At 42.8% G+C, this 27,287-nt stretch overlaps 2 protein-coding genes across 3 annotated transcripts in view; both read right to left on the bottom strand.

The window, feature by feature from the left end:
• Positions 1-2,221: 2,221 nt before the first annotated feature.
• dmrta2 (DMRT-like family A2) lies at positions 2,222-6,075 on the bottom strand. Of its 2 annotated transcripts, none has more exons than XM_080297210.1 (2): positions 4,293-6,075; positions 2,222-3,921 (listed from the first exon to the last, which is right to left on the bottom strand). In XM_080297210.1, exons 1-2 carry the CDS (start codon positions 4,750-4,752, stop codon positions 3,032-3,034), a joined length of 1,350 nt encoding a protein of 449 aa, XP_080153336.1. In that variant the 5' UTR covers positions 4,753-6,075; the 3' UTR covers positions 2,222-3,031. The 2 variants fall into 2 exon arrangements, with proteins under 2 accessions (XP_080153336.1, XP_026015902.1); XM_026160117.2 differs by having other exon boundaries at positions 2,222-3,918; positions 4,293-6,045.
• A 10,094-nt stretch (positions 6,076-16,169) lies between these two features.
• Positions 16,170-27,287, bottom strand: part of faf1 (Fas (TNFRSF6) associated factor 1) — a 62,030-nt gene continuing 50,912 nt past the window's right edge. The window contains exons 18-19 of the mRNA XM_026157685.2: positions 24,961-25,176; positions 16,170-17,165 (exon numbers count right to left, since the gene is read on the bottom strand). Coding sequence (XP_026013470.1) covers positions 17,082-17,165; positions 24,961-25,176 — 300 coding nt within the window. The 3' untranslated portion in view covers positions 16,170-17,081. The remainder of the gene's footprint in view (positions 17,166-24,960; positions 25,177-27,287) is intronic.

Below are 27,287 nucleotides of genomic sequence, written 5' to 3' on the forward strand. Positions count from 1 at the left end.
TTAAAGGCACATCTAAAACCTGCAGGACACCAGCACTTGAGGCCTGGAGTTGCCTACCCCTGTTCTAGATTTTGAAGCAACATCCCATTAAAGCGGGGGCAGGGGAACTCCAGGCCTCGAGGCCCGGTGTCCTGCAGGTTTTAGATGTGCCTTTAATCCAACACAGCTGATTCAAATGGCTAAATGACCTCTCCAACATGTGTTGAGGTTCTCCAGAGGCCTGGTAATGAACTAATCATTTGATTCAGGTGTGTTGACCCAGGGTAATATCTAAAACCTTCAGGACACCGGCCCTTGAGGCCTGGAGTTCCCCACCCCTGCATTAAAGCATGCAGGTGTAGGGCTGCGAAATATTGGACTTTATAGAGTGCCTGTCAGGAGCAGTCTGTTATAGCGGCACTGCAGAAGCTATTTGTTAGACAATCCTGTCATCTAGTGGTGCTGTCTGTGTTATACACACCAGCTTTGATGTGAAATGATTTAAGTGCTCATCCACCATTCAAAAGCCTTGACAGCACGACGGCCTGTTTGATGGTGAGGTTTCATTGATCTGTTTGAAACTATTACAACTCTATTTGATTTCTTCAGACTCTTGGAATAAAAACAAGCTTTTACTTGTTTTCATCTTTGGGAATTTCTTCCACATTTGCTTCCCTGCTGTCTGAAATGACTTTTATTGGTCCTGTTGTCTCAGGTGATTACACCCAAAACATCGCATCACTCACACGATGTGTAAAAAATGACAGAAGCGCCCGATTTTAAGCCTCTCCAACATGTCACAAAAATAATGTTAATACGGGCTGAGAACAACTTCCAGTTTAGCATTTTTACTGTTCCCAGAACCAGTCCTTACCTTCCCTCTCACCTGCAGCACTGTCAGGCACACGATGGGATCTTACCAGTGCTCAGCCAATGAGCATCACGCATTTCACCGGCTCTGGTCTGCAACAAAAGTTGGGGGGACGGGGCTTGCTACTAACACATGGTGGCCGGTAGATGGCGCCATTGCTGTTTGAAAATTCTTCTTCTCTGTGGCGGCAGTGAAATCCCTGAATGAGTGAAGTAATTGTCCACTGAGGCGCGATCCATTCCAACCACAGACAAACGAAGGCCCGCCGCTCTGCATGATAACGTTATTTTAACAGCTGGGGGAAGGATTTAGAATTGATACGTGCACTGCTAAAAAAAATAAATAAAATAAAATAAAAAATGGTTATTATTATTATTATTATTATTATTATTATTATTATTATTATTATTATTATAACCATGAATGAGAGGCTCATCATGAGAGGATTTGGATATTAAATTATGCAAAGTCATACTGTTTCAAAAAATAATAATAATATAAGAGTAAAGAAAGCATTACTTGTTCATAAACGTTTAATTTGTTTCACCTTCTTCTCCAGTTACAGTCATAAACTTTACACTTTTTTCTTCTTGTGTGCGATTTCACGGCAATTGTGACGTTACTCAGTCATGCAACTGTTTCACCTACAGAGTTAATCTGCATAGTCACCTTAACAAATGTAGTTTGGAAAATGTAACTGTCACTATTTTATACAACACGCTGATTTAATGAAGGGAACGTTACTGTAAACCAACTATAGGAACCTTCGGGTGTCCACCAGCTGAATCTGACCTGCTGGCGCGTTACAGAAGCATATAATCTCATACCAGTAACAATAATACTTTTTGTTCTCCTGTACAGCTACTTATTGATCAAAGCTTCGCTCTACATGTACTTGAAACTATGCTGGTGGCTGTAGTAATATCGGGCAAACTATATAAGAGCGAGAAGAAAAAACATCTGTGTCTGACCCTGAGTGAACCAGAAGAGTCAAAACCCCAAAGGAGTTAGTTTATTAAATGTTTTATTATAGTGGGAATATTGGCTATTTGTGTCAAGTCAGATGTGTGCGTGTTGTGAGCCAGATTGGCACTGACTGGATTATAAATATAAAATATTCTGTCTGCTTTGTAAGATTCTGTAGAAAATGTCCTTTTTTTCTTGTTAAAAAAAGAAGTAGAATGTACTGTTATATTTGTCATTTTTAACCCTGCTATCTATCCAGATGAAATGCCTTGGATTTGCTGTAAATTGATAGCATTCTGTGTCCTTTCCATATCAGAATATCTGGGGTGACCTTTGCAGAATAAATAGATTTTACGCAGGAAAGGTTTATCCGTGAAAGCATCATTAATAAGTGTGATGTTCCACTTGTTTAAAATAACATTTATTTTTTTCCAGCGTTTTGATACATTGTGACAGCACAGCGTGTAACATCTGAGGAGGAACTAACTGAATCCAACACTTTGTCACAAAATATTTGCGCTGACTAATGGATAAATGAAAAGTCAAATATAGGCATAGTGATTTCATATTACCAAATGCAATATATAATACAGGCAGTTGGACATAAACTAAAGACAAAATGAAATACAAAGGTGAGATAACTGAAATAATACATAAGAAAAAGAAACATGAATGGCATTTACACGTTATAGATCAACTTTTACAGCAGGAAACGGGGTTAACAAGTAAACTACGTGTTTTAATAACTTATTTTACTCGTGCGTGTGTGCGCGCGCGCGTGAATGTGGTAAAATTTGATAGGCTCTAAAAAGTCAGAACTCTTTGATAAATAATTTCTTCGTACTTCGTACTTTTGCTTTTGTGTGTCAGTTTAGTTTTTACTCTTCCAGCCTGATCGGGATTCATTTCATTCTGCAGTCTATAAATACATTCGGTTTTACGTCATTTTACTGATGGCGTAGTAAAGTTCAAACATAGGGGTTGCCATTCAAACTTTTGTGGTCTAACATATAAAATTATTTTGGAGAGTTACGTGGTTTAGTTTCTTTTCTTCATTTTTTTCTTTTTTTTTTTTTAAATCCCTCTCAGATCATTTGACTACAAGCCAGATAATCCTATTATGTACAGCAGCCCGTAGCCAGAACACATCACACATTTTCAACACTTGTGGCTACAAATACAATGGAATGTGTCTCTATGATCAGTCCACCGGCTTCACTGTTTCTCCGGCGTGTTGTTGACCAAAGGCCCATACAGGCCGCTGGCATAGCCTTGCTCCTTGTGCAGCATTGTCCTGTCTCTTATCAGGTCGCTAAATGCATAGTCCATTGGAGGTCTGAAGCCCAAAGTGGGCATGAGCCCGGTGGTGGAGTAAGGTGTCATGAAAGCCAGTCCCCGGCTGTGCGCCGAGTAGGCCAGCCGCAGCGGGTTCAGTCCCAAGTGTGTGCCCAGCGGGTAGGTGCTAGGGTCTGCGCCAAAGTGCGGTGCGTTTGGCTGCAGAGGAGAAAACGCAGAGCGGTTGCTGAGCGTCATAGCCCCGGGGAGCATGGGCCTCGTCGGGGCTGTTGTGGTTGCGGATGCCGCCGGAGGCTGCTGCGCATTTTGGAGCATCCTCTCTGCCGTCCACGTCTCGTCTGGCCCGGCCTTGTTGGGGCCCTGAGCGCCGCTGTTGTTGAGGATCTGCTCGATGGCCTGCACCACATCTTTGCCACAGCCCTGCAGGACGAGCTCCAGGACGCTTCGCTTGTGGCTGGGAAATACTCGGGTGAGGATGTCGATGGCGTTCATGTGCCGAGAGGCCGCAGAGGAAGGGGAAGGCTCCTGCTCGTCTTTGTCGGTCTCAGAACCCGAATCCGAGCCGATGGAGCTGACGGACCCTGGAGTTTCTTCTCCGTCTTTCAAAGGCTTGGATACCGGTGAGCTGATGAAAGACTCGCTATCCCCGTTCTCCGAACCAGAGCCTCCGTGGCGGCCGTCCGGGGACGAGATGCCGGGGGCTGAGTCACCTTCGGTGGAAGCCGGTTTCCCCGCAGATGGTTGAGGTGTGGCGGACCCGGAGAGCTGGTTCTTAGGAAACAGCTCATACTTCTGGATGCTTGAATCTGCTGACAGAACCAGAGTGTGTAAGATTGAATGAAAGCATAAAACAGAAGGCCATCAAAAGCGTATCAGCACAGAGTCATAATCAGTACAACAATCACATCAATAAAGAGGCAGTAAAGCGACAGACATACCAGTATTCAAACAGCAGATTTAACACGTGAGCTCAAATATCAGAATTTAATCTGTAAAGGTTAAACAAACATCATCAGCATTTATGCTGTGACAGCTGATTAGGCTCAATGTTTAGGGTTAAATGATTCTGCGTTTAACAGAGTCGCAGTTTGATGACAGATAAAGCCTTTTAGTTTAACACACTGATTTGCTACCTTCTCACGCGCTTCTTAAACATTACAGCGAAGCTTGATCCGCTCACCTGAGTTGCTTTCGCTGCTGACGGAACCAAACACTTCGTAGTTCGGCCGGGGTGGGATGATGCCGTTGGCGGCGGCGATAGCGAGTCCTTCCGCCGTGCCATAGAGCAGCTGCAGCTCCCGGGCTTCGTTCTCCTCCTGCGCCTGCTGCCGCCGGAGCGCCACCTGAGCCGCCATCACCCGCTGCCTCTCTGCGATCAAGGTGCACTTGGCGCACATGCAGTCCTTCCAGCGGCAGTAGCGCTTGTGGCCCTTCAGCGCGGACACCACGCCGTGGTTCCTGCAGCGGGCGCACTTCGGAGTGCGCGGGTACTTGTCTGCGGCCCGCAGGAGGATCGGGGGCCCTCGCAGCAGGTTACCGGCCATGGACACCGGAATGGAGGCTGCCGCGGCCGCTGCCGCCGCTCCGGGGTGGATTTGTGAGGCGGAGGAGGCTGTGGGGAGCTCCGGTCTCAGATCCATGCCCGCGTTCCTCACCAGCAAAACTAACGTTTTAACGAGAAATCGGCGACGTTTGAACGATCTGCTTTAGTTAAACCGACGTTGGACTGATCACATCTGTCCGGCGGTTCTTAGCACCTCCGGGCAACAGGTGAAGCCACCGATTTCTGCTGTCAGACAGAAACAGGAGGGGAAAAAAATAACAATTTATGATCGAAAGTCTGGTGGAAACTGTCCAAGTGTTCTCTGCCGAAGAAGCAAAAATCTGACTTTAAAGTCAACTTTAAATCCGACAAGAGTCTGAGCAGAGAGGAGCGATCATTCCTCCCCGACAGAAAGTTCAAACTGTCCAGGAGGAGCTGAGGTTGTTACTCGCCGCAGCCTGAGACACTAACTTCCTCCAGAGATTGTCAGTGGATACAGATCCCTCTCTCCTCTCTCTATTGTTGCTCCTACGTTTTCATTAGACAAATTTGACAACAATGTGGCGTCTGTCATTGGCCAAAGGGGGAAGGAGCAATCTGATTGGCTTGCCTCTTTTTTCAACTGTGTCCACCTGAGTTCTTTTTTCCAAATATCAAGTGTTAAGAATCTGAAGGGAGTTCCCGGAAAGCTCAAATCGATGCAGTGTATTACCCCCAAAACAGAATTTCATAGATTTAAAACAATAGCCCGTGTTTTTTTCCATTATTGTGGTAAACCAGACTTCCGGTGCGATGCCAAACAGGACAATTAGAAATGTAATGAAAAAAAAAACTTAAAATGAAGGAAATTTTCAAACGTTCCAGGAAGTTTCTGTATATATCTCGATTTTAAAAACTAGTTTAACTTGGCGACATGATTGTTAGGATATGAAATCGCTATTCCTGCATCTACATCCAATCGCAGAATATTTTTAAGACTTAAAATACTCAAAATAAAAGATGATGCGTGACTGTAATCTCATCCGTAAAGGTAAGTATCATTTATTTCATTGGTTCAAAAAGAGGCAAGATTTTTCTCTGTCGACACACAATATATATTTTTTCGTAATATATTTGCTACAGAAAGTGGAAGAAGCTGTCGATGCTGCTAAATGTCGCGGGAAAACCAGAGCGTTCACATTAATGTCAACGCCAAGCTTTAAATATTTGTTTCGCACATGATCCGTTTAAAAGTTAAAAAGTACAGAAAATGTGCCACTTTTTGTTTCATCCATATACTGCGGACTGCATGAATATGTTGTTCTCTGCTTGGTGATTTAAACACGCGAGTTAGACCAGTTTTCATCCGAATTTCGTTTTTTGTCTTTTTTTCCTCCACATTTGAAGCTTGAAACGGTAACATAAATTATTAATGACGACTTTGGTTCTATATTAGGTGTTTCTCTTTTAGTTATTGAAATAATAATAATAATAATAATAATAATAATAATAATAATCAAAATAATAATAATTTTTAAATAGTGTTTTCTTTTTTTAGGTTCCACAATTTCGTTTGCTCTGATTTTGTTCACCTCATATATAAAAAATTGTTTTCGTTTATTTCAGCATTTAAAAAAAAAAAATTGCATTTAAAAAAAGTAGTTGTTTATTTATTGCAAAAGCATTTTGATTAGATAATAAAAAGTAAGTAATCGCTGGGTAAAAATTTTAACATTAGTTTATCATTCATAGCTCGGCGAGTTTTAAAAATAAAATACTACCTGAACGGATATAATAATAATAATAATAATAATAATCATAATAATAATAATAATAATAATAATGACAGTAGTATTGATAACGCTTAAAGACAGAAGAGCGGCTTTCCGTTTTAATTCTTTGCTCTGCTCCTTCTATGAACCGGGGAAAAATAAAATAAAATAAAAACTGGATTAACAAATTGCTTCCGCCCTCCTCTGTTGTCCTCCATAAAATAAGCGCTCTCCTTTGGGTTCTGCTTTGTCCTCCAGTCACCCTCCATTACCTGAAAAGCGATAACGCTCTAATGCTTCCTGAGATTTAAGAAGTCCGCCGCGCACAGAGCTACAAAAAGGGCATCGCGCGCAAGCCACCTGCTCCCTCACCTGTTCACTGATGATTCGTGCAGCTACTGGAACTCGGATTTTTTGAAAGTTATAGCTCTGATGGTTTAGTTCTGCTTTTTTCCCCCCTTTTCTTTCATCAACAATTGCTTGCACCTTAGAGGCCGACAACAGTCTTTGTGATCCACAACAACATCTTTAGCTGGAAGAAATGGTTGCTCGGTGTGCAGCAGCGAGTGTGTGCAACCCTTCCTATCTCTCCCCTCCCAGGCTCATTGTTTACTTTCTGAATCACTGTAAGCAAATGCCATCTGTTTCCCTCGCCGCTGTCATCTGCACCTTAATTACCTAGCCAACAGGCTAATAGAGACGATATTAAAACTACATCTTTTTGACATTCAAAGTAATTATCTGCATGGGCGACGATCTTACTCGGATAAAAAATTGCCCGTCCTGCACGCAAGTGAAAGTTGCACACAGCAGAAAGGGCCTGATGCTCACAGGAGAGATTATGGGCCTACAGCCTCACCTCAGGATGGCTGATTTAAAACTGCGCATTCAGAGTACAGCCAGGCAAACAGGAAGGTTTCCACATCAGCTTCTCTTATTACGCGCAATTTTCACTCTTAATAACAGTAGAAATAAAGTGACAATTACTTGGACTTGACACGTGTTTGCTGAGCTATATTTATCCAGGAGGAGCTCATAAGGCTTCTCTGCTGTTTTAATATCGTCGCAAGACTTTTAATTACGTCATTGCCGCCTGTGGTTGAAGTTACCGCTCATTTCTCGTCCACGTCAAGTTTGGTTTAAGTTCATTTGTGGAAAAATATGTATTATGATTAGGGGATTAGCTTCACCGGTATTCCCACTGGTCCAATTAAAAATGCCCCCCCGCGCAATTAAAAGTGACTGTGGGCACTTTCGAAAAAAAAAAAATCCGACATTCTTTTAACCACTTCATTAGGCCTGTGCATCAAAAACTATGCGATGCTTTCATTTCTTTCAGGAAGGCTACAGACGAATGGGTTTTTAACACCCTTTTAAGATCACAACAAAGGCCATGCTTGACCCAACATATGTAGCAGCATGTTTCCGCTGCCCCCGCACCCCGGTGCGGCTTTCTAGCGGCCTCTCCCACTGCCGCTGCCCCGCCTGCAGCCCGGCTGGGCCCGGATCCCCTCCCGCGCTCTCCCGCTGCAGCAGCCGGCTCTGTCACACAGAGGCAGAGGTTAGAGTAGCAGTTAGACAAGGGCCCGCGGAGAAAAGAAACGCACTGGAGTTTTTTTTTCTTCTTTCAGCTGAAGTATTTACACGCTTGACGGGCACACCGAGGAATACTCCGGGTTTATAGACAAGAGGTTGTTAACCTGCCACTTCACACCAGTTCTGCTGAGCTGGGGAAATGGATCGGTCTAAATGCATTCCCTTAAAGGCAAAGTCAGGAGAGCAGTGAAGATTAGAGAGCCACAGAACACAATGCTGTGGGAGTTTAAAACTGCCGTGCGCTCATATACGCACACACGCACACCAGGCAAATTCATTAAGCATGAACAGCCTCGATAATGATTATTTCAAGGCCAAATATTTGAACAAATGCACTTTATTTGGCTCTGTGTGTGTGATATCTATAGTTTTCTACATAAGAAGGAAATGCCTTTACAAGATAACTAAAATTTGCCATATCTGTAGTAGTTATGATGTCATAAAAGCGGACTCTGGCTGTATTCATGATTTAGAAAGGCTCTGCGCTCACACAGAGAAGTACCAATGATTCCTTGTAAGCAGCGTTTTATTTAGGTTTTCGGCTGGTGAAAATGTGGGCTTCATTTGCCAAAAACCAACCTGCAGTAAAGCAGTGCTGCAGAATAAATAGCGCAGTGTGAAAAGGAAACAAACAAAGCGACTAAAGTGACACCGGTTACTCGCCAAGCCCTGCAAAAGTCAAACATATAGGCTAAATTTACGCAGGCCTGGCTGAGTGAGGCCAGACGGTGAAGAGGCACTTGAGCTAAAGAGGCAGACAGAGGTCTGTCAAGCATCACTCTTCACCCGCTAGAATAACACTTATTTGTAAATGGGGGATAACCCTGCCATGGCGTATGAATATTTCAAAGATTTGAAGGGTCCCTCTGTGCCAAAACTGTTGGCCAGCACTCAGGCAATCTCTCTCTCTCTTACACACACACACACACTCTCACAAAATACGTTTTTCTGCCCCCGAGGTAGGTTGGCAGGGATTATCTTTGTTTAATGAATGGGCTACAAGTATTCATCAACACGGCGAGATTATTGCACAGCCTATAGTCGCATATAACTCCAGCGTGTGTGTGTGAGTGTGAGCGAGAGAAAAAGAGGACAGAGACAGACCTACACACTGCAGCCAATTAAAACGCACTCTCCCCTGCTCTATCCCTCCACATCTGCCTCCTTTTCTCCACCAACGAATGGCGCAGAAAAGAAGGAAGCTCATGAATAGGCGCTCATTGAGATCACAGATGGAGTATGGCTTTCTTTTTGCTAGAAATTTGAGAAACACCATTGTCCCCAATCAAAACTCAATGTGTTCGCCTACAATGGTGTCGGCTTTGAGCTCCGCCGCTTCAATTGGCCTTGTTTTTGAAACTTGAAGTGTTCAGCACAAAGACTTGGCCCTCCTAGATGTCACCGTCGCTTCGCTTCAGTGTGTGAGAGTGTGTGTGTCTATGTGCGCCCAGAAGAGAGAGAGAGAAAACACAATTAATATGAAGCTGTAATTACTCCCCTTCACGCCACTGCACCCATTCAGGACCCCACTGGTCCATTTATTGCTTTATCCCATGTGGCTGATAATCCGAATACCACAGGTTTTTATAAGGCCTCTGTGGTGTTTTAAGGAGACAGATCTGGAGGTATGAGCGAGGGATGCAGTCCTCAGAAAACTGAGCGACAAGAGCGCACAGCAGCGGCCGAGGGATGGTTGACGCACATTTAATTATTCAATTAATATTTAAAATAAATCTATTAGCGCAATGGTCTGTAGGCATGTGCGGGAATTCAATGCCATTAAAAAAAAAACAGATCTTCACCAATTATTTACGAGATGCTTTATTAACCTTTTATATAAAACTGCATCTGTATTCACAAGATTTCTATTTGACATTTTCACATTCAGGCGTAAAAATATGTAACTGTTCTTTAAAAAAAAATCTAATAAGAAGGATATGTTGGTAAATTTAGTTATTTTTGGTTTTGGAGGATAAATTTTTTTTGTTAAGGGACGTTCCGTTTTTTGTTTTTCAAGCGGTTGTACATTTAAACACGTTTAATTAGACCAGAGAGCGCCCCCTGCTACCGTCAGCTCTGCGGTGGATGCGACTGCTAAGGAAAGGAATATTTAAAATATTTGGAAATAAAACGGCACTAAAGAATAAAAACATAATTTTTGAGATTTTGTAACGATTTCACTCAACATCCGAGCAATAAAATGAAGTTACCAATGCTACTGAAAATAGAAAAAAAAAGGCTACAATTCTGCATTGCGATAAGGAATCACTCCCTTTGGCACTGAGGAGCAAGAATGCTGCCTGATTGCTGTAAATGTGACATAAATCGAGACATTCTTGCTTTCCTCACAAGGCAGCATAAGGTTTACATATAATTTTCCAAGGCCCATCGACACTCTTCATAACAGGCTATAAATTTATTTTCATTATCCTAGATGAAGATTAATTTTTGTCCTATTATGCAAGTAAATGAAACTACTTACTGACCCATGTGGGATTGTTTCGGGGCCTGTACATGCGCATAAAAATGTGACACGTGGGGTGGAAAAATATTAGTAAAAAAAATAAAAATAAAAAAGCAGGATGGATGAGTGCTGGAGAACAGTCATACTAAATCCTTAAATGATAAATAAAAACTCCTTATAGACAGCATGGGGATTTAACTGCCTGCCAACCCAGAAAACCTTAAATTATTTTAATGAAGGCTCGCTTCTCTTATTTCAAGATATTAACCCAATAAAACTGAATAATCTTTATTGACTTAGAGCTTGTGTCAAACTAACAAGGTGGCATCTGCTGCGGTTTTGCTCACACTAACACCCCGGACGGTGTATTAGAATAAGAAGAAACACAGAGAAGACATATTTAAATCAATGTAAGTATACTCTTCTTCTTTTCTATATCAGATTATCTGGAATTTAACTTGGCATAGAGGGGAAAAAACAGCTCTCTGAATTGAAGCATACAAGCTGAAACCCTGAAGAAGGATCTGTGCCCACACATTCATTTTTGTTTTTGAGAATTTAGAGCACTTTAAAGCCTCATGTTTTTACATTAGATTAGTTACATTAATTTATTTTAAGTTTTTGTTTAATCAAGATAAAAACTACAGTCTTTACATGTCCATTGTGTCATTTCCAAACAGAGCTGCAAACAGAGGGAGACAGCGAGGGAGAGATGACCCTCCTTTTGTGCCCACCCAACAGTTTAAGCTGCATAGATTCTGTTTCTTTGGGCAGGGCCCGCGACTCTGAGAAAGTAAACTCGGAGTGACCTTCCAGGTTAGGCCAGTCTGGGATATGGGCAAAGATCCTGTGATTCAAGGAGCTGCCATGCTCTGAGATCTCATTGGGTCCTACTTCAAAAGGAGGGAGGAGGGATCACTTGTGTCAGGAATTTTGTTCCCTCGCCAGTGGGCTGCATTCTTGACCCCAAAGGAGCTGGTTAAACATCATGGACGCTTTCCTCTTTTGTGGTCAGAGAATCAAGACAGAAACCTGATGTTGCCACCACTGATTTTGTGGCGGCGTAGGACGGCAGCGTAAGCTCATTACCACACAGACACTTTCTTGTCCCGCTGGTGTCAGATTTAAGGGGTGTTGCCTAGACAGACACTGATTAAGACATCCAGCCAAAGTTTGCCTAAAATGTAGCCCCCCAAAAACCCAGTGAGAGGTGTTTCAGGGCAACAACATAGAATTATTTAGATTACTGATTATTTTAACAAAAAAATTGTTGCCTGTAATGCTTAAAAAAAGAGAAAGAACAACTTCAACATGGTCTGAGACCTAAAGATGTTCAATTTTCTGTCACGTGATAAAGATCAGATTGGAGAAGCTGAACCAAAGGAACGTCTGACATTTCAAGAGACCCTAAATATATAAAAATGAAAATATTTAAAAGTTTTATATTTTGTGCAGTAGCTACAAATTTCTGTACATTGAGGCTGGTCAAATGTGACCTGTGTCTACTGAGCTGGCTCTCCCAGCGTTGGTCGAATAAAGGAAAATTGTAGTTTTAGGGAATCTTAAAACAGTGAAACTGCACCTGTCATGTCTGTCACCACTGTCCCATAAAAAAAAAAAAGCAGAGTTAAAGTGAAACCTTGACAATGTCACGAGAACTGTTTGTGTTCCCACAGAGAAAAGCACCTGCTGGTCTTTGAAGGATCAAATCAACAAAAGGTAAAATAGGAAGGAACAGAGGTCCTACAGAGGTCAGAGGATGCTTTACGAGATGGTGCTGTGATACAGACATTAGATCTGAAATACAGCAGCATAATAGTGGAGTCATTACCACTGTCAACTTGCAAAAAGAAGGTTCCTGGTTTAAATCCCAGCTGGGGCCTTTCTGTGTGGAGTTTGCTCCCAAGTACCTGCAGGTTTTCTCCAGCTTCCTCTTACATGCACATCAGATTAATTGGCGATTCTAAATTGGCTGTGGATGTGAGGTCGATGAAGTGCTTGAAGTGCACAGAACCAAGGGCTGTTTGAATGTGTAATTAAAAATCCGTGTGAGCAGCGAGACTAAATAAGTGATGCATAAATGTGAGTACATTAGATTCCCATCTGTTGGTGCTCGTGCTTTGAAAATTACGCAACAAAAATTCATTAGACTGCATTTAATCTGAGCAAACTCAGATCAGGGTCATGAGATTATAAAAGCATCTGAGCTGGTATATCATCGAGTGCAGGAACACATGCAAAGTTTCTCATCACTGCTTTGAACCCACAGTTTGCAGTTGGAAGGTTTTGTGCTCTTAGTGTTAACCATTATTGAAATGAATGGCTATAGTACTGAAACGTGGTTATATAATAAATCCCAACAGTTTCAGAATATTCTTACCATTTTCACTTACACTCCGCCAGCTCTCAAAAACATTAATTAACGATTATTCGCCCTTTTATTAATGTTAGATGGGAAGTTTCTTCTTCTTTTGGCCGCTTCATTTAGAGGTCGCCACAGCAGGACATCTGCCTCCATCTTCCTCCTCTGTCACGCCAACTCTCTGCATTGAGAGTTGAAATGTTTTTGTGGTGTTCATCTTTTCTTCCCGCATGGCAGTATATCCACTACATCTGCACATGTCCACACACTTCAGTCTCGTCTCTCTAACTTTGTCTCCAAAGGACTCAAACTGAGCTCTCCCTGTGATCGACTTGTTTCTAATACACTTCTTTCTAATACTGCCCCTCCTGGTCACTAGCAGTGAAGACCTTTTAGCATCTTCAGCTTTGCTTCCTGTCTTTTTGATTAGTGACAGATCTCTAGTTGAAAGTTTGTTGTAGACACTAATTTGGAAGGAATTCTTGGCATTGGTCAAACAGACACGAACCATACTGTGAAGGAATGGAATATGAACAATATGTAAGGGTAAAACACGAGATGCAGCACCTGTGGAAAAAATTCAGGACTTGAGAAAAACAGTCACAAAAACCTTTGACAGAGCTCCTTATAAACTTGTCCTCCTGTTAGAAGTGGCCAGTCAACAGAGGCCTAATTAATTTTTTTCAACTCATTCAACTGATGACAAACCCTTTCATACAGCTGTCTCTCCCCAGTTAAACCTGGTGACTTTTGCCCATTAACTTAAGACAAGTTTGGTCAGGTACCAGAGAGAAATATCATTAGGCCTCACTGGCATTTCCAACCCTCGCAGCCTCATTAGCCACAGCGGTACAAATGAACATGCTTATGTACATGGCGTTCAAAAAGCTGCACGATAGAAACTGTAATCTCACAGTCGAGAGGAGCTGCACTATGTGCGCCCCTCTCTGAGGCAGAGGCTCTCTGACAGACGAGCAGAGGTGCATCTGCCTCTTTCATAAACACGTTCAGCTTCACGGTCACTGAGCTCCTCGCCCCGCCCTGAGCTCACCCTCGCCCCAAGCTGCACGTGTTGGTACAGCCAGCGCACTCAACTCTTATCTCGGTACAGTGAAATCTGAGTAACACAAATGTCAGACATAGACATTTAACTTCTGCCCTTAGAGCTTCAGCAAAGTTCAGCATTTTTCCTGAACTGAACCGAGCTCCTCACGTTTAAACGGAAACATTTCAGCTACAACAACACATCGTGACAAGATTTGGGTATGAATGGAAGCCAACCAGGATGGTCCTGACCAATCATATGAAGCTTTAAACACATGTTTAGGCAGGATGCAGTGTAAGGCCCAGGACTGAGAGGTTGTTGAGTTCATGGATATGGAGAAGGAAAACCAAATATATAATAATTACTACTTCTCTCTCAACTAGTATATCCCAGCGCTGCAAATGCAGTAAATGCCAACATTACTGACTTGGCCACAAGAGTCAGCGCCACAACTTTGGCTCAACAAGTTTGGCTTGAAATGGATTCTGCTATTAGCTCTCCCACTCTAATAGCAGCTATTTACTTTAAATACAGGTGCGTTTGTTGTGTCTTTTTTCCCCAGTGTTGGATGACAAATATTACACTTCTCTGGCATGCAGAAAGAAACAGCAAAGTCAGGAGGATTTGCCCTGCAGCGCATCTTTCCCAATCCCGCTTTCAAGCTGCCTTCAGCGAGGAGCTCCTGTCGGGTCGAACCTTTGGAAGTGCGGCTTGCTGAGCACATTAGGTCGACTCATTCCTCGCGTGAGAAACAAGGCAGCCACAGAGAGGCAAACAAACACACACAGGATGCTTGTGTGATATATTCACCGTGCGTAACACACCAGTAGTCCAGATTTACCGAAGCAAAAAGAGATGACTATAAATTGTTGCTGGTGACACATAATTCTTTGAGACATGTATTACTCAACCACGAACAGCACAAGATTTAAAGACAGCACCCATAGCGGTAACTGTCTCATTCACTGAAGAGGATAAAGTTGAAGCCTACAGAAGTAAGACTACCTCTAAATAGCTTAAACAGACGTTGCTTCCTCCACTTATTTATAATAGTTTAATCTAACCCAGCACTTAAAGTTGGTTTAAACTACTCTAGGTCTGCAGTGCACCTCAGAGAGACAGAGTTCCTCTAAAAGTAGTTTAAATCAGTAAGTTTCACTTTGACTGATGTAACATGTTATAACTTTTGGATAATTTTAATATTCTTATTGTAATAACTACTCTTTGAAAAGAAATGTTACATTTCTGCTCATCCATTTGAGGATCTTGGGGACTGCTGGAGCCTCTCCCAGCCGTTCTAGGGTACACCTCAGACAGGTCCCTAGTCTCTCAAAGGAATACATTCTCTTCTGATCCAAAGAAATAAAAATATATAATATTACTCCAAGGTCTCCATTTGGATGAAATGGTGCCAGTTATTCTGAAGACTAATGCACACTCCAAAAATAGTCAAAGTCAGACACAAGGTCCTATAATTGTCTGAAAGAGAAAGAAAAACAACAAACTGTGCTACTGAGACCAGAGTCCACACTTCAAATAAGCATCGATCAAAAGATTAACTGTAGATGTACAGCTTCCAAAAGCACATCAGTTTTTTTAAAAATAATATGAACAGGCGGTGTTTGGTGGGAACACAAAATGTGTTCCCATCAGTGTCCACTGTTAAGTACAAAACAAAAGTCTGTAATATAATCAGTGAAACTGCAATTTAAACAGCAATCCTTTTGCCAAGTCTGCTTTAGTCCTGTCTTATTACATATGTGTGAGTATAATCCAAGTCTGAGCGCTTATTCACGAGGGAGCAGCATTTCGCCTGAAGTAGTTTGTTTATGGCATTTATGACTCTGATGGGGTTCTTAAACTTTGCCTTTAGTTGACAGAGGAGCCCCGCTACAGATGGAGGGCTAAGCCCGTGTGATCTCCCCTCGCTGAAGGCAGGAAATTAGTCGCAGTTTGGCTGATTTCAGCAGGTCATGTAAGAATGAGAATAATAGGAGAAGTAAAAGGCCTACGAGTGAGTGTGCAAATCTAAACTTTGGTATCTGCAAGAAGTGAAGATGCACAATCAGAGCAGGACTGGAATCCCGTTCAGACACAGACACAGACACACTTAATAAAAGCATAGAAATGCCGCACATTTTTCCTTGGCTTTGTTTCCCTCTTTCGGTATTACCCCAGAGTTGTGACACAAATTGAAGAAAATCAGATCTCCAGTTTATAAAATATCCTCTCACATGACGAAAGAAGACGTGTGTATGCGTGCGATAAGGTTCAACAGATTTTCGCCTGAGACAAATTGATGTTCATATTCATATATTTTATATAATGTATATCAAACTAAAACTAATACAGCATCAAACTTAAAAAGGATTCAAAGGAGAAAAAAAACAAACTAAAAACTGAGCAATCTATTGGCTTTTGGGGCAGTGGATGCGGAAACCAGGAAGAACGGAGCTTGATGGGGCCGACGTGTCGCGTCCCAACCCCACCTGGACAGCAGACGGAGGTGTGCAGCTCTAGAAGGGCGGTTTGGGGAAAAGGTTCAGTGGGTAAACACAAATGGAGATGAGACGGCCCGGGCTTCGCGGAGCTACGCCTCTTCTCGAAGTTTATTTAATTACATTTTTTAGCCTTTTCTATTTTAATTTCAAACACACAAAAAACATGTCTTAAAAAAAGCAGCCTCGGTGTCTTCAATGAGGAAACGGGAAACAAGTCCTTGTTTTTTTTATTTGTTTTTTTTGTGTGTGACAAAGATTTGTCTACTCAGTCTCTGAATGCTGTTATTTGTACGGTGTTTGTGTTGTGAGAGAAAACAATGACACAGCAGTTTGGGAACGTGAAGTCGAGAAGAGTGTGAGGGGAGGGGGTTTTTTTTGGGGGGGGGGGGGGGGGGGTTGTAGAGGTGAATGTTTTGGCTGTGTGCTTGTGGTACTGTCTTTGCTCCTCTGTGCAACACGTGTACATCAGGCATTCATGTACGACGACCAGGCTGAGGGCAGAGAAGCTTACTTCAACTTGTGTGTCACTGGATCTGCATGCCAGTGTGTTTATGTGTGTCTGAGATGGTAGTTTGTGTATGTGTCTGTGTGTGTGTGTCTAGTTGAGGCCCAGACTGATGTGTGGGGGCCATGCTCGGTGACGAGTGTGCATCCAGCCAGTTCATCAGTCAGTCAGTCGGACCTCTCGGGGATCGGAGGGCCTGTTCTTATTCTTTAGCCTCCAGGAAGAGCGTCTCCTGTGGAAACAACTTGGCCTCTAACAGGGTCGACCCTGGATCAAGCTGGGTGATCTGAGAAGAGACAAGGTGGTGTTTTGGGGGGGGGGAGACAACATTAGACTGAGCAAAAGATTGCTGCAAATACAGAAACTAATCACAGCTTCCCCAAAATACAATCCTCAGATTGCTCGATTACGATCGGCAGCATAAAACAAAGACGTTAACTTGAAGCCAATTTCTGCTGCAGGCACTCTTAAAGCTCTCCTCAATGTGGTTTCATTTGATTTGGAGTTTAGCTAGGTGGCTGTTTTGCCCTCACTTGTTTGTTATTTTGCTCCACGGTTTCTGTTTATCGTGCGGAGAGCTTAACCTGAGTGAGGGGGTGCACTCTGGCCTTTTTGGTCATTAGTGAATTTAGTTTAAAGTTACCCCAGGCCCAGTACAGTACTGAAGACTGCAGCACAAACAAGGAGGGCATGATGAGCTCTAGCTTGAGTTGTAGCAGCCAAAAGCGGTGAACCCCCAAATGGTTTTATGAACACGTCTTCAAGCGTGAACAATATGGACGTTCAGGCCATGCGCCTCCCACATGACTCTTGCACTGTGACTGGCAAAGCCAATAGGGGTGTCAGAGGAGTGTAACACTGTGGAACGTGCAATTGTTTACTATTACTTCTTAAAGACGACATTTCTGAATCATTGCTGTTAAAGGTTTCTCTCCTAATGTACAATCAACTCAATGAGCCAAAATACCAACAAAATGATCAAATCTGTCAACCCTGTTTTTAATTTTATCAAACTATTTAAAATACCTTCTCAGATTTATCTACACTAGTGTCACCATGGCCTCGGTCATTCACTGAAGTCCCTGTGTGACTGTCTCACCATCTATTCCCAAGAGTCAGGCTTTAAAACTGTGGTTTTAGTGCTAAATTCATTTAATGTGTGTGTGTTTGCAAGAGAGTGTGTACGTTGTGTATTATTCTAACATCGTGTTTTTAAAAATCCTAAGCAGTAACCTGAGAATTGAGAGATTTGCTTCCCTAAGCGGACCATTAGGTTTGTTTTCTTAAAAAGGTTCCAATCCAGAACAAACTGATGAAGGTTACAGGACAGGAGTGTGTGTCTGTGTGTGAGACACAGACTGAGTGCAGTGGGAAGCCAGAGAAGAATTTTATGGGAGTAATTTCTTCTTTAACAGAAACATTTCTCATAATGCAAAAAACATTTATCTGCTCTGAAAACTCCACATGACGCAGTACCACCCACCGCGGAGCTGATCGAGTTAGCCGACATGAAGGAGATCTGACCTCTGTTTTTAAAAACAGGACAACCCGACTCTCTCCCTCTGACACCCACCACCCCTGTGGGCCTCTTAGCTTATGTGAGCTAATCACTGGCGGGGTTGTGTTACATCGGGCCAATCTAACACCTGGGCTGAATGGGCGAGGCGGTGTGACACCGAGATGTGTCCGAGGCTTATCTGGTCACTGCTGCATCAGCCCCTCTGATTAGAGATCCTATTCTAAACTCACGGTGGGATAATTAGCCAGCTCCCTGTACCTGCTCTAGAAGGTCAGAGGGCAAGCCGAGCACAGTAAAGGTCGGCCTCACAACAAGCAAAGCAACAGATTTAAAACAGACTTTTGTAGGCAATGAAATGTGAACTCTGACCATTAATTGAACCACGGCATCACCTGTGCTCACCTTCTGAGCATATAATAAATGTATTATAAGTCTAATTAAATAAACACATTTTTATATTTTCAATTGGCACGTTCAAATCTTTGTTAGGCGCCAATTTCGCAAAACTAAAAAAGTATTCAAGGCAATTAAATTAGACAAGGTGGACAAATCCGCATCAGATACTACGTCCTCGATCTCCCATGGGTGTTTGGAAATGTCACACTAGATCTAGAAGGCCTTGGACTCCCTTTCATCTCTTTATCCTCATTTCAAGGTGTCATTTAGCATCTTGACTTCTCAGCGGGATCCTTCAGAGCCCGGTGCGGGCAGGGAGGGGCTGCCACATCAACTTTATGCCCCTCACCCCGTCGACAGCCTCGCAGCACAGAGCGAGACGATAGGAAGAGATTATATGTTTGTTTCCACCCGTGCATTCTCAGCAAGCATATTCCATCCCGACGGTGGGGGAAAACGATCAAAAAGAAGCTGCTGGATTCCTTTTCCCACCTCGGGAGCAGCGCCTCACAAATGGCTGCCATGCTAATGAACCCGACAGGCTGTTATGACACCGCAGCATCAGGTAGGAGTAAATGAGGCTTCGGGGTGGAGCAGGTGCGCGTGAAGACGTGCGTCTGTGGGTTACGTGCGAATGTGTGAGTGTATGTGTTCCGAGCAAAATCGGGAAGAGAGTTTGTGCTCGCCGAGCGCCGGGGGAGAGGCAAGCGGGAGGAGAGCAGCATCTGACTCGGAAAAGGAAAAGTAGGGAAACAAGATGCCACACTGACACAGGAGACGGGCACCATCGGTGATTGTTTACATTGTTATCCAATTAACAGACCATAAGCATGGAGGCATCTGTCAACAAACAAAGCTGTTGTTTTTCCTCTGCTATGCCTAAGCCATATTCTCTTCTCCTGTGCCTACACAGCCATACATACATACATTCATACATACATACATAAGACAGACACAATCTATTTCCCTTTTTTGCAGTTTGTTTTTAACCTTGAGTCAATATAAATTTTAATCATCCACTTCAGAAATCATTCAGGGAAATAAAAGGGAAACTGTCTGCCTAATTTAAAATATTATATTATTTTCATCTGACTAAATAGCAATTTAGGGAAAAAAAATTAAAAAAACAGAACTAATTAACCGCCCGCAAAAAGATTTTCCAGTTGTTAATTAGAAATACTGAAATTAACACAATAAAAAAACTGAAATAAGCGGTGTTTGTGCAGAAGCGAAATCTAAAGAGGAAATATAATAACTGGGGATCCTCGCATTTAAAAACCCAGGATCCGAACAAAAAGACAGATGGTGTTTTTCTGCAATCTTTGCTATTTTATCTCTTTTTTCTTATGAAAAATTATATGACGTAAAATGATCGGCTAACATAAACCCATAAACCCCCCCACCCCCCCTTTTTTTGTCCTTATCGAAAAGCAAATCTCAACACAGTTAAAAAAATAATTAGCACTTAATGTGAAGTTTTAAATAAATAGCACAATTGTAAGTCACTTAATTCAAATGAATAAAACAACACTGATAACAGAGGAGGCGACACTAAGCAACGCTCAGCCATGAAAGAAAAGAAAGGGAAAATAAACACAGGCCCTCAAGATGTCCGTTTCCAACATAATCAAACGTGCAGCTGAAATAACGCATTTTTAATGAATCCATTACAGGCCCTGCTATGTTAATTAAAACCAAATAACTTGTCTGTTTTAAACTAGTGTTGTCAAGTGTTTATTTGGCCAATTACAAAAGCAGTGGGAGATCATTATCTGCTGCCAGGAGCGTTGACAGCACGTAGTGCTGGGGCGTGAACAGAAAAGAACAGACCAGAATACGGCACTTCAAAGGACAAATGCACCGCACAGACTGCGAGGGAGGGGGGGGGACTGAAGGGGAAGGAAAAAGCTGAAAAAAAGAGCTATGGGGAAGAAGAAAGTGAGGAAAATTAAAGACAGACTACAGCACTTATAGATATAAAGACGAGCGACAAACCAAAGCAAGAACAAACAAAGATTTTGTGTAACGTGTTGGTTCGCCACCACGTTCCACCACAAAACCTTCAATTTGGCTTTTCGTTGATTTCCAACGTCTCTGGAAGTCATAACAGAATAACGACGTCTAACATGTCAGTGCAAAATTATGTGCAGGTGTGAGATCCGCTGACTGAAGAGATGACTGCAGTCAACAATGTTTCATTCAGAGCGACTTTGTATGAATTTGAGGTGTCGCTTTCCTGTGACGGAACAAACTATCCGAGCACAGCCGAGACCCTCGGTGTAGGATTAAGGACTTTAGTTTTTTTCCTTTAATTTTCCACTCGTCTGTTTTTTAAAGGTATATTTTAAGTTATCTAAAGGATTTTTTAAGAAAGGGGGATTTGGGTAAAAACGCAGGGTGGCAGGAGACCAAAAAGTAAAAATACAAAAGATGGAGCAGAAGAGAGGGAGGTGTACAGACAGCAGGCGAAGGAAAGAGGAGGGAACAGAGAGGCAGAGGGAGGGAAAGCTGGAAGGAAGAGTAGGAGGAGAAGGTTAAGGTAAAGAGGGGGCTGAGATCCCTAGGGTAAAGCCCAGCTTTAATACTACTCCCAGCAGAAATGTGTTTTTCTTTTCCACAATAAAACATTTCAAGGTTTCTAGCTTGTTGTATAATTTTTATATTTAAAAATCAATCTCCGAAAGCTAAACCATCATCTCTGAAAAGTCTCACTGAAAGTGCACGATGTGCATCTTACATTTCCAGAACTTTCCAAACATTTTAGGACCTTAAACTAAACTGTCGATGCTTTTAAAAATAATGCCAAAACACATCATTTGGTATGATCGCTTTTTTTTTGAAGTACACTTTCCCAGCGTGTCTTAGGGAACTTGCCACATTCCTCCTGCAGCTTTTGGCTGCCTCACTTTCTTCTGTCTCTTCATTTAATCCCAGACTGAGTTGATGAATTTGAGATCAGGACTCTGTGGGGGCCGTTACATCTGTTGCAGCACAGCAAAATGTATCTGAAACCAATCAGACGCCTCTTTCAGTCAAGAGGAACTTATAGAGATTGGACGGATACTCGTCTCCACACTTTAGATTTGTACTCAAGGATGAAGCCCCACACAGCACCATGAACCCATGTTGCATGTTATAAAAATGTGTTTTATAAAAAAAAAACACTTTAAAAATAAACTGCTGCTCAACTTCCTGTGAGTCTTCCTACGACTTGTTCAGATAGGAGGACAAGAAAAACAAAACATACCAGTACAACAGATGTAAAACCTATTACAGCGCAGAGCAAAGCTTCTTCTGTGCCATTGTTTATTTTTACTGCATCTCAGGTTTTGTCTAAGAATCATTCGGGCAAATTCGCCGATGGAGCTGGAAGAAGGATTAGCAAAGGTGAAAGAGAGTACAGTATCACAATGGGAAAAGTAATACGCCGCTTTGACAGCGTTTTGGTATCCACGAGCAGCCGGCCAGGAAGAGCCTATTGCAAATTATTATAACGGCAGTCTAAACATATTCGCCGCACGCTGAAGGAAGACCTCGGGCCTTTCAGCAGAGGTTTGTGCTCAACAAGTATCAAAGAAAACGGAGGAAATTCTTGAATGAAAAGCTGAAAACTGAAACACTAAAAGCCCCCCTCCTCTTCCTCAAACTCGCTGACAGTCATAGAAACAGAGAAAGGGTTAGTTCCCTGAGCACGGCTAAGCCTAGTACAAATGATGCCAGTGTAAGGCCTGCTGTAGTGCTGAAGAGATAAGCCACTGATACCAAATGTTGAGGATGAGACTGAGTCCAAAAAGTGGAGACTAATAGACATTTATTGGCTAAGCCAAAGGAAGGTGGCAAAAGCATGATTCAGACATATCCGAACGTCCGTGTGATTTAGGATGAAGTTTGCAAAACCCGTGTTAACACAACACCGTTCTTGCTCCTGGTTAACAAAGTTGTACGCATTTCCCGCTCCCCGCCCCAAAACTAAACACGACATCCAGCTTTGCTTAATTTTCTAAACATGGGCTGAGCAGATCTACTAATTTGTGCTGCAGCTTAATGAGTGGACGTGACGCGAAGAAGACTGACGAGGAGGGTAATAGCAAAAGAAAGAGTGACACTGCACAAAGCTGCTGAAAACTAAAAAAAAAAGGGAGGAGAAAAAAAAGGTTTCAACAGTTGTGCAGTATTACAAATGCAATAGTGGTCTATCCTCTATCCTCTGATCCTGGCAAAGCAACAGTGAGAGCGTCTGGACGGGATGGAGGCTTTCTATGCTCTCTCTCATTTAATTACAACACAGAGCTGCAGGATTAGACAGGGGCCTGTGTTCACAGCCTTATACTGGCACTACCACTGAGCCACTTCCCTCCTCTCTTTCTCCAAATCTCTCGCCTTTCTGTTTTCTGGAATAATCTCCCATCTTCTTCTTTTTAATATCTTCTCCACTTGTCTTCTCTATCCTTTTCTCTTTCAGACTGTTTCTCTGATTAAATCTTTTCTTTGTTCAAGCTTTTGTCTTCTCTGTTCTCTTTTCCGACTAGTTCTGCAGTCACCATCCTCTTCTCGCTTCTCTCCCCCTCTAATCCTGCCATCCTGTTTTTGCCGGAATTTCATCTGCGATGCAGACACATCTTTATCTCTGTCTCAAACACATGTTTACTCTTGATTATAAAGAGACAACTGTGAATCCTTTAAGTGACAAAGTTGTGAGCGGGGCATGTGTTTGCTTGAAAATATTTGTGCATGTGTTGAAGTGTGCGATCGTGATGAAATGGAGAGTGTGAGCTGCGCGATAATGTGTGTGTTGTTTTGAGGTGTTTGTGCCCTGGCGGTCTCTACAGACTACGATGGCACACTGCCTGGGCAAGCCTACACACACACACACACACACACACACACACACACACACACACACACACACACACACACACACACACACACACACACACACCTCTATACAATCACCACCCCTCCACATGCACTCCACTCTTGATTAATGGAAATCCCATTTTGTTTCCAGCAGCAGGGCTAATTAAACTGGTAGTTAAAACAGTGCTCATTAGCTCGCTACCACACAGCGTAGCGACCGAGCCCTCAAATGGCTGGTTGTAGATAGCTGAGTGATGCAGGGTGTCAGCAGAAGAGCCACAGAGAATACTACTCTTAGTGCTGACAACTGTATCCTAACACAGTCAGAGTGTACTGTATTCACAGTGGACTGATACTAATTAATATTCACTGAATAATACGTGTGCGCAGGTGGACGGATAAACAGTCGGCTTAACTTTCCCCGTCACAGGTGCGAGTAAACAAAGGCGCCGACGCGGGGCTACTGCTGCAGCACACAAACAGTAAAACAAATACGAAGCAATAACGGAGGGAAAAAAGAAAGAACAAGAAAACAAAATCGCCAAACAGTGACAAGAGATTATCTGAACTATTGTCCCTGCTGCACTTCATACACAGCTGCTGCCTGAGGTTGGGCTGAGGCCCAAATGGAAAAGCCAATTAGGGCTGTGGGTGTCACAAGCGGAGATGCTGATTTGAGTCATCTGAAGGATACAAAGTCATTCTTAAAAAAGATAAAGATCCTCAAAGAACAGTTGAATGAAAGACAACTGGATGATTTCAGCTTCTTGTATAATATACTGCAGTATATTTCTCTATATTTCTCTCTCTTGGTACTTTAAGACATCAGACACAACACTTTGTTGGGTCCACTTAAACAAACTGCAAATATGAAATGTTAAAGTGACATCAGGGGTTAAATTTGACATGCAAAATATGGCCAAGAAATTAGAATTTTAGGCACGTTTTTAAAGATAAAAGACTTAATGGATGTTTGACCTTATTTGACCTTGAAGAAGAGGTCGGAGCTCTATATTTAGAATCCCGATAAATCATTCCCTATTTGCCTGTATGTTCTCGACATAAATACGGGCAATTAAAAAACAAAAAAAACATAAGAATGCATTCAAAACTTTTGGAGCTAATTACCTGAGGAATACTGTGAAATGGCTAAATCCACAGAGGAACTGTGGCCTGTTCTTTAAGATCAAACAAACTCTTGAAAGAAAAAGCCGTTTTTCTATTCTGCGTCCTCACTTTGCAGTAAAACAGGAGCAGAGAAGCGATTTCGGCTCTGACGTGTCTGTAAGAGAGGAGGCAAACCACTCACATTTCTTCGAGGGAAGGTCGTGAGGAGCTTGAATTCTTCAAAGGGGTATCCCTTGGAGGCCACAAAGTCAAAGAGAACCTGGAGCTTACAGCTGCCCAGGAAACGCCTTTCCAGAAACTCGCCACTTGGTGTGCGGATTCTCAGCTTGCTGATTTGCTCGCCTGACTCTTCATCGGGCTCTGGAGGCAGGGCCTGCTCCAATGACAAGCGGATTGCCTGAAACAAGAAAAGCCAGCGTTTTTGTTTTTGTCAGTTAAATGCATTAATGAATTTGAAAACACAGATTTGCATACAGGTGTCGGTGAGATGCAGCAGTCAGCACTGCTGCTGCAAGCGTTTATTTGCCTTCCCTTCATTTAAACAGCAAAGTCAGCCTGATTATTCCAGTGACTTCAGTAAAAATACGCATCTCGTTCTCTCTGTGTTTACAGTGAACTTAAACCGGAGTATCAACAGTAACGTTGGCAGCGATAAAGATGATGACACGCTTTCCAAGCATATATGAAAGGCAAGCCAAGAAGTTGCTCTCAGAGTCTTACTGCAGCACTATTATTTCACATTAATTAAACAATCTTCTTGCCCTAAGAATGTTATTAAATTAGCTGCCCTGTGTCTCACCCTGTTCCCTAAAGCCTGTTGTAGCTCAGAAGGTTGCCAAGTAGCATATCAGTATGCTAAGAGCAGCCAAGTGCTTCATTCTTTCATGCTGCCTTGCTGTTTGCTCTGTCACTCTCTGAAAAAAAACTGTCAAATACCCCTGCAGATAGTGGAAAACCCTCACTAGTAAGAGGAAGATCTTTGAAGATCTTCTTCATGTGAAGCTATCACTTATTTTACAGATGCTAACGGGGTCTGCGCTAAAGGGCAGGGTTCATGAGTGACAACTGACCGTCATCTTCCACAGAAAAGCAAATCAAGCCTCCTGAGCTCCAAAAACCATGTTTCAACTGCTCCCTGGAGCCTTCGTCTCCTTTCTACTCCTACCCCTCACCTCCTCCTCCCCTGGCTTGTTGTTCCTGTTTGGCCAGCCGGGGAGCATATGCTGTGACAACACGCCCCGGCTTTATTTACACACCATAATGCAATTATATTTCATAAGAGTGTACAACAGTAGCTCATTAGCAGCTTCTGGTGTTGGGTGGGCAGGGTGGAGCGCGTGCTGCTCCGCCATCAGCTCCCTCAGGTACAAGAACTGAAGCTGACTGAGTTAAAGCTGTCCCTGGGGACAAAGCTAACACATACGCACACACAAATAACAGACAGGAGCGCATGAGGTGATGGACATACAAATGCAGACAGCTAGTCAACCACAGACACAAGCACAAACGCCCACGCGAGTTAGAGGTAGCGTCCCCAAAGCAACCACGAGGCACACGTCTGCTCGAGCTTCGGGCCCAGGAAGCGCCGCACAAATAATCGGGAGCATCTCTCCGTCCATTTACCTGCCTCTCCAACTCCGCTCGGCTAACCACAGAAAGCAAACAGACGATGAGCAGGAGAAATAGGTGCACCTGACAGCCGCACAACTGTATGCTATGACCCCCTGACGGAGGTAAATAATAATGCCAGTCCACACAGGCGCATGAAACACACATGCCCTCCACCCCAACCCCCAGTTCACTGGCTCCCATATTCATCTCCCGTTTCTTCGCACAAAGGCATAAAATCACAGAGAAAGCATTCCCACTAGCATTGTTCCCTCTCCGGTGGTGACTGGTGTTTTTGGTGTGTCTGCAGTTTCTACTGTAAACTCAACCGAAAACTGTAAACAAGCACTAACAAACAAACAATAAATTATTCCAATTAAAACGGCTCACGTGGTAGGCAACGCCGCGCCTTCCTTAAGGAGACGGATAACTAAGTTGGCACCAGCACAGCGAGGAGTGATAAAAGAACCAGTTGCCGCCATAGACTGTTTAAATAAAGAGCAGCATGTGTGATGTAAATGCTAAAATCCAAGTTACTCGTTTCAAACGCGCTCAAGTCCAAAATTCTCTTTTAATTCAACCGAATTATGAGCTGCTGTTGTGGAATAATAGCAAATTTGTTCGGTACGAATTAACTAGTAACTAACTGACACTTTTTTGGCTACCTAGGTTTGCTGTATAATCAGTTTTCACATGTTTGTCTCCAGTTAGGAGAAGAATTCACAACTAGTAATAGTGATTAAATAAAAGGAAAGCGAATTCCCAGTTTTGTTTGTTTGTTAATTTGGTTTTTGTAGTGTATTTGAACCGACGTCCATCAGAACTACTGGTACACAAAACAGGATCACGTTATGATAAAGTTATCCTTTAACAGTTTGGGAAACTTAAGTTGCCATTGTC

The sequence above is a fragment of the Astatotilapia calliptera genome, chromosome 23, assembly GCF_964374335.1.
Source record: "Astatotilapia calliptera chromosome 23, fAstCal68.1, whole genome shotgun sequence".
Lineage (NCBI taxonomy): Eukaryota > Metazoa > Chordata > Actinopteri > Cichliformes > Cichlidae > Astatotilapia > Astatotilapia calliptera.

Coding starts and splice junctions, on each gene's coding strand:
- dmrta2 (XM_080297210.1), bottom strand. CDS start 4,752: ATGGATCTGAGACCGGAGCTCCCCACAGCCTCCTCCGCCTCACAAATC. Junction 3,922..4,292: donor CAGCAGCGAAAGCAACTCAG/GTGAGCGGATCA, acceptor TGGTTCTGTCAG/CAGATTCAAGCATCCAGAAG.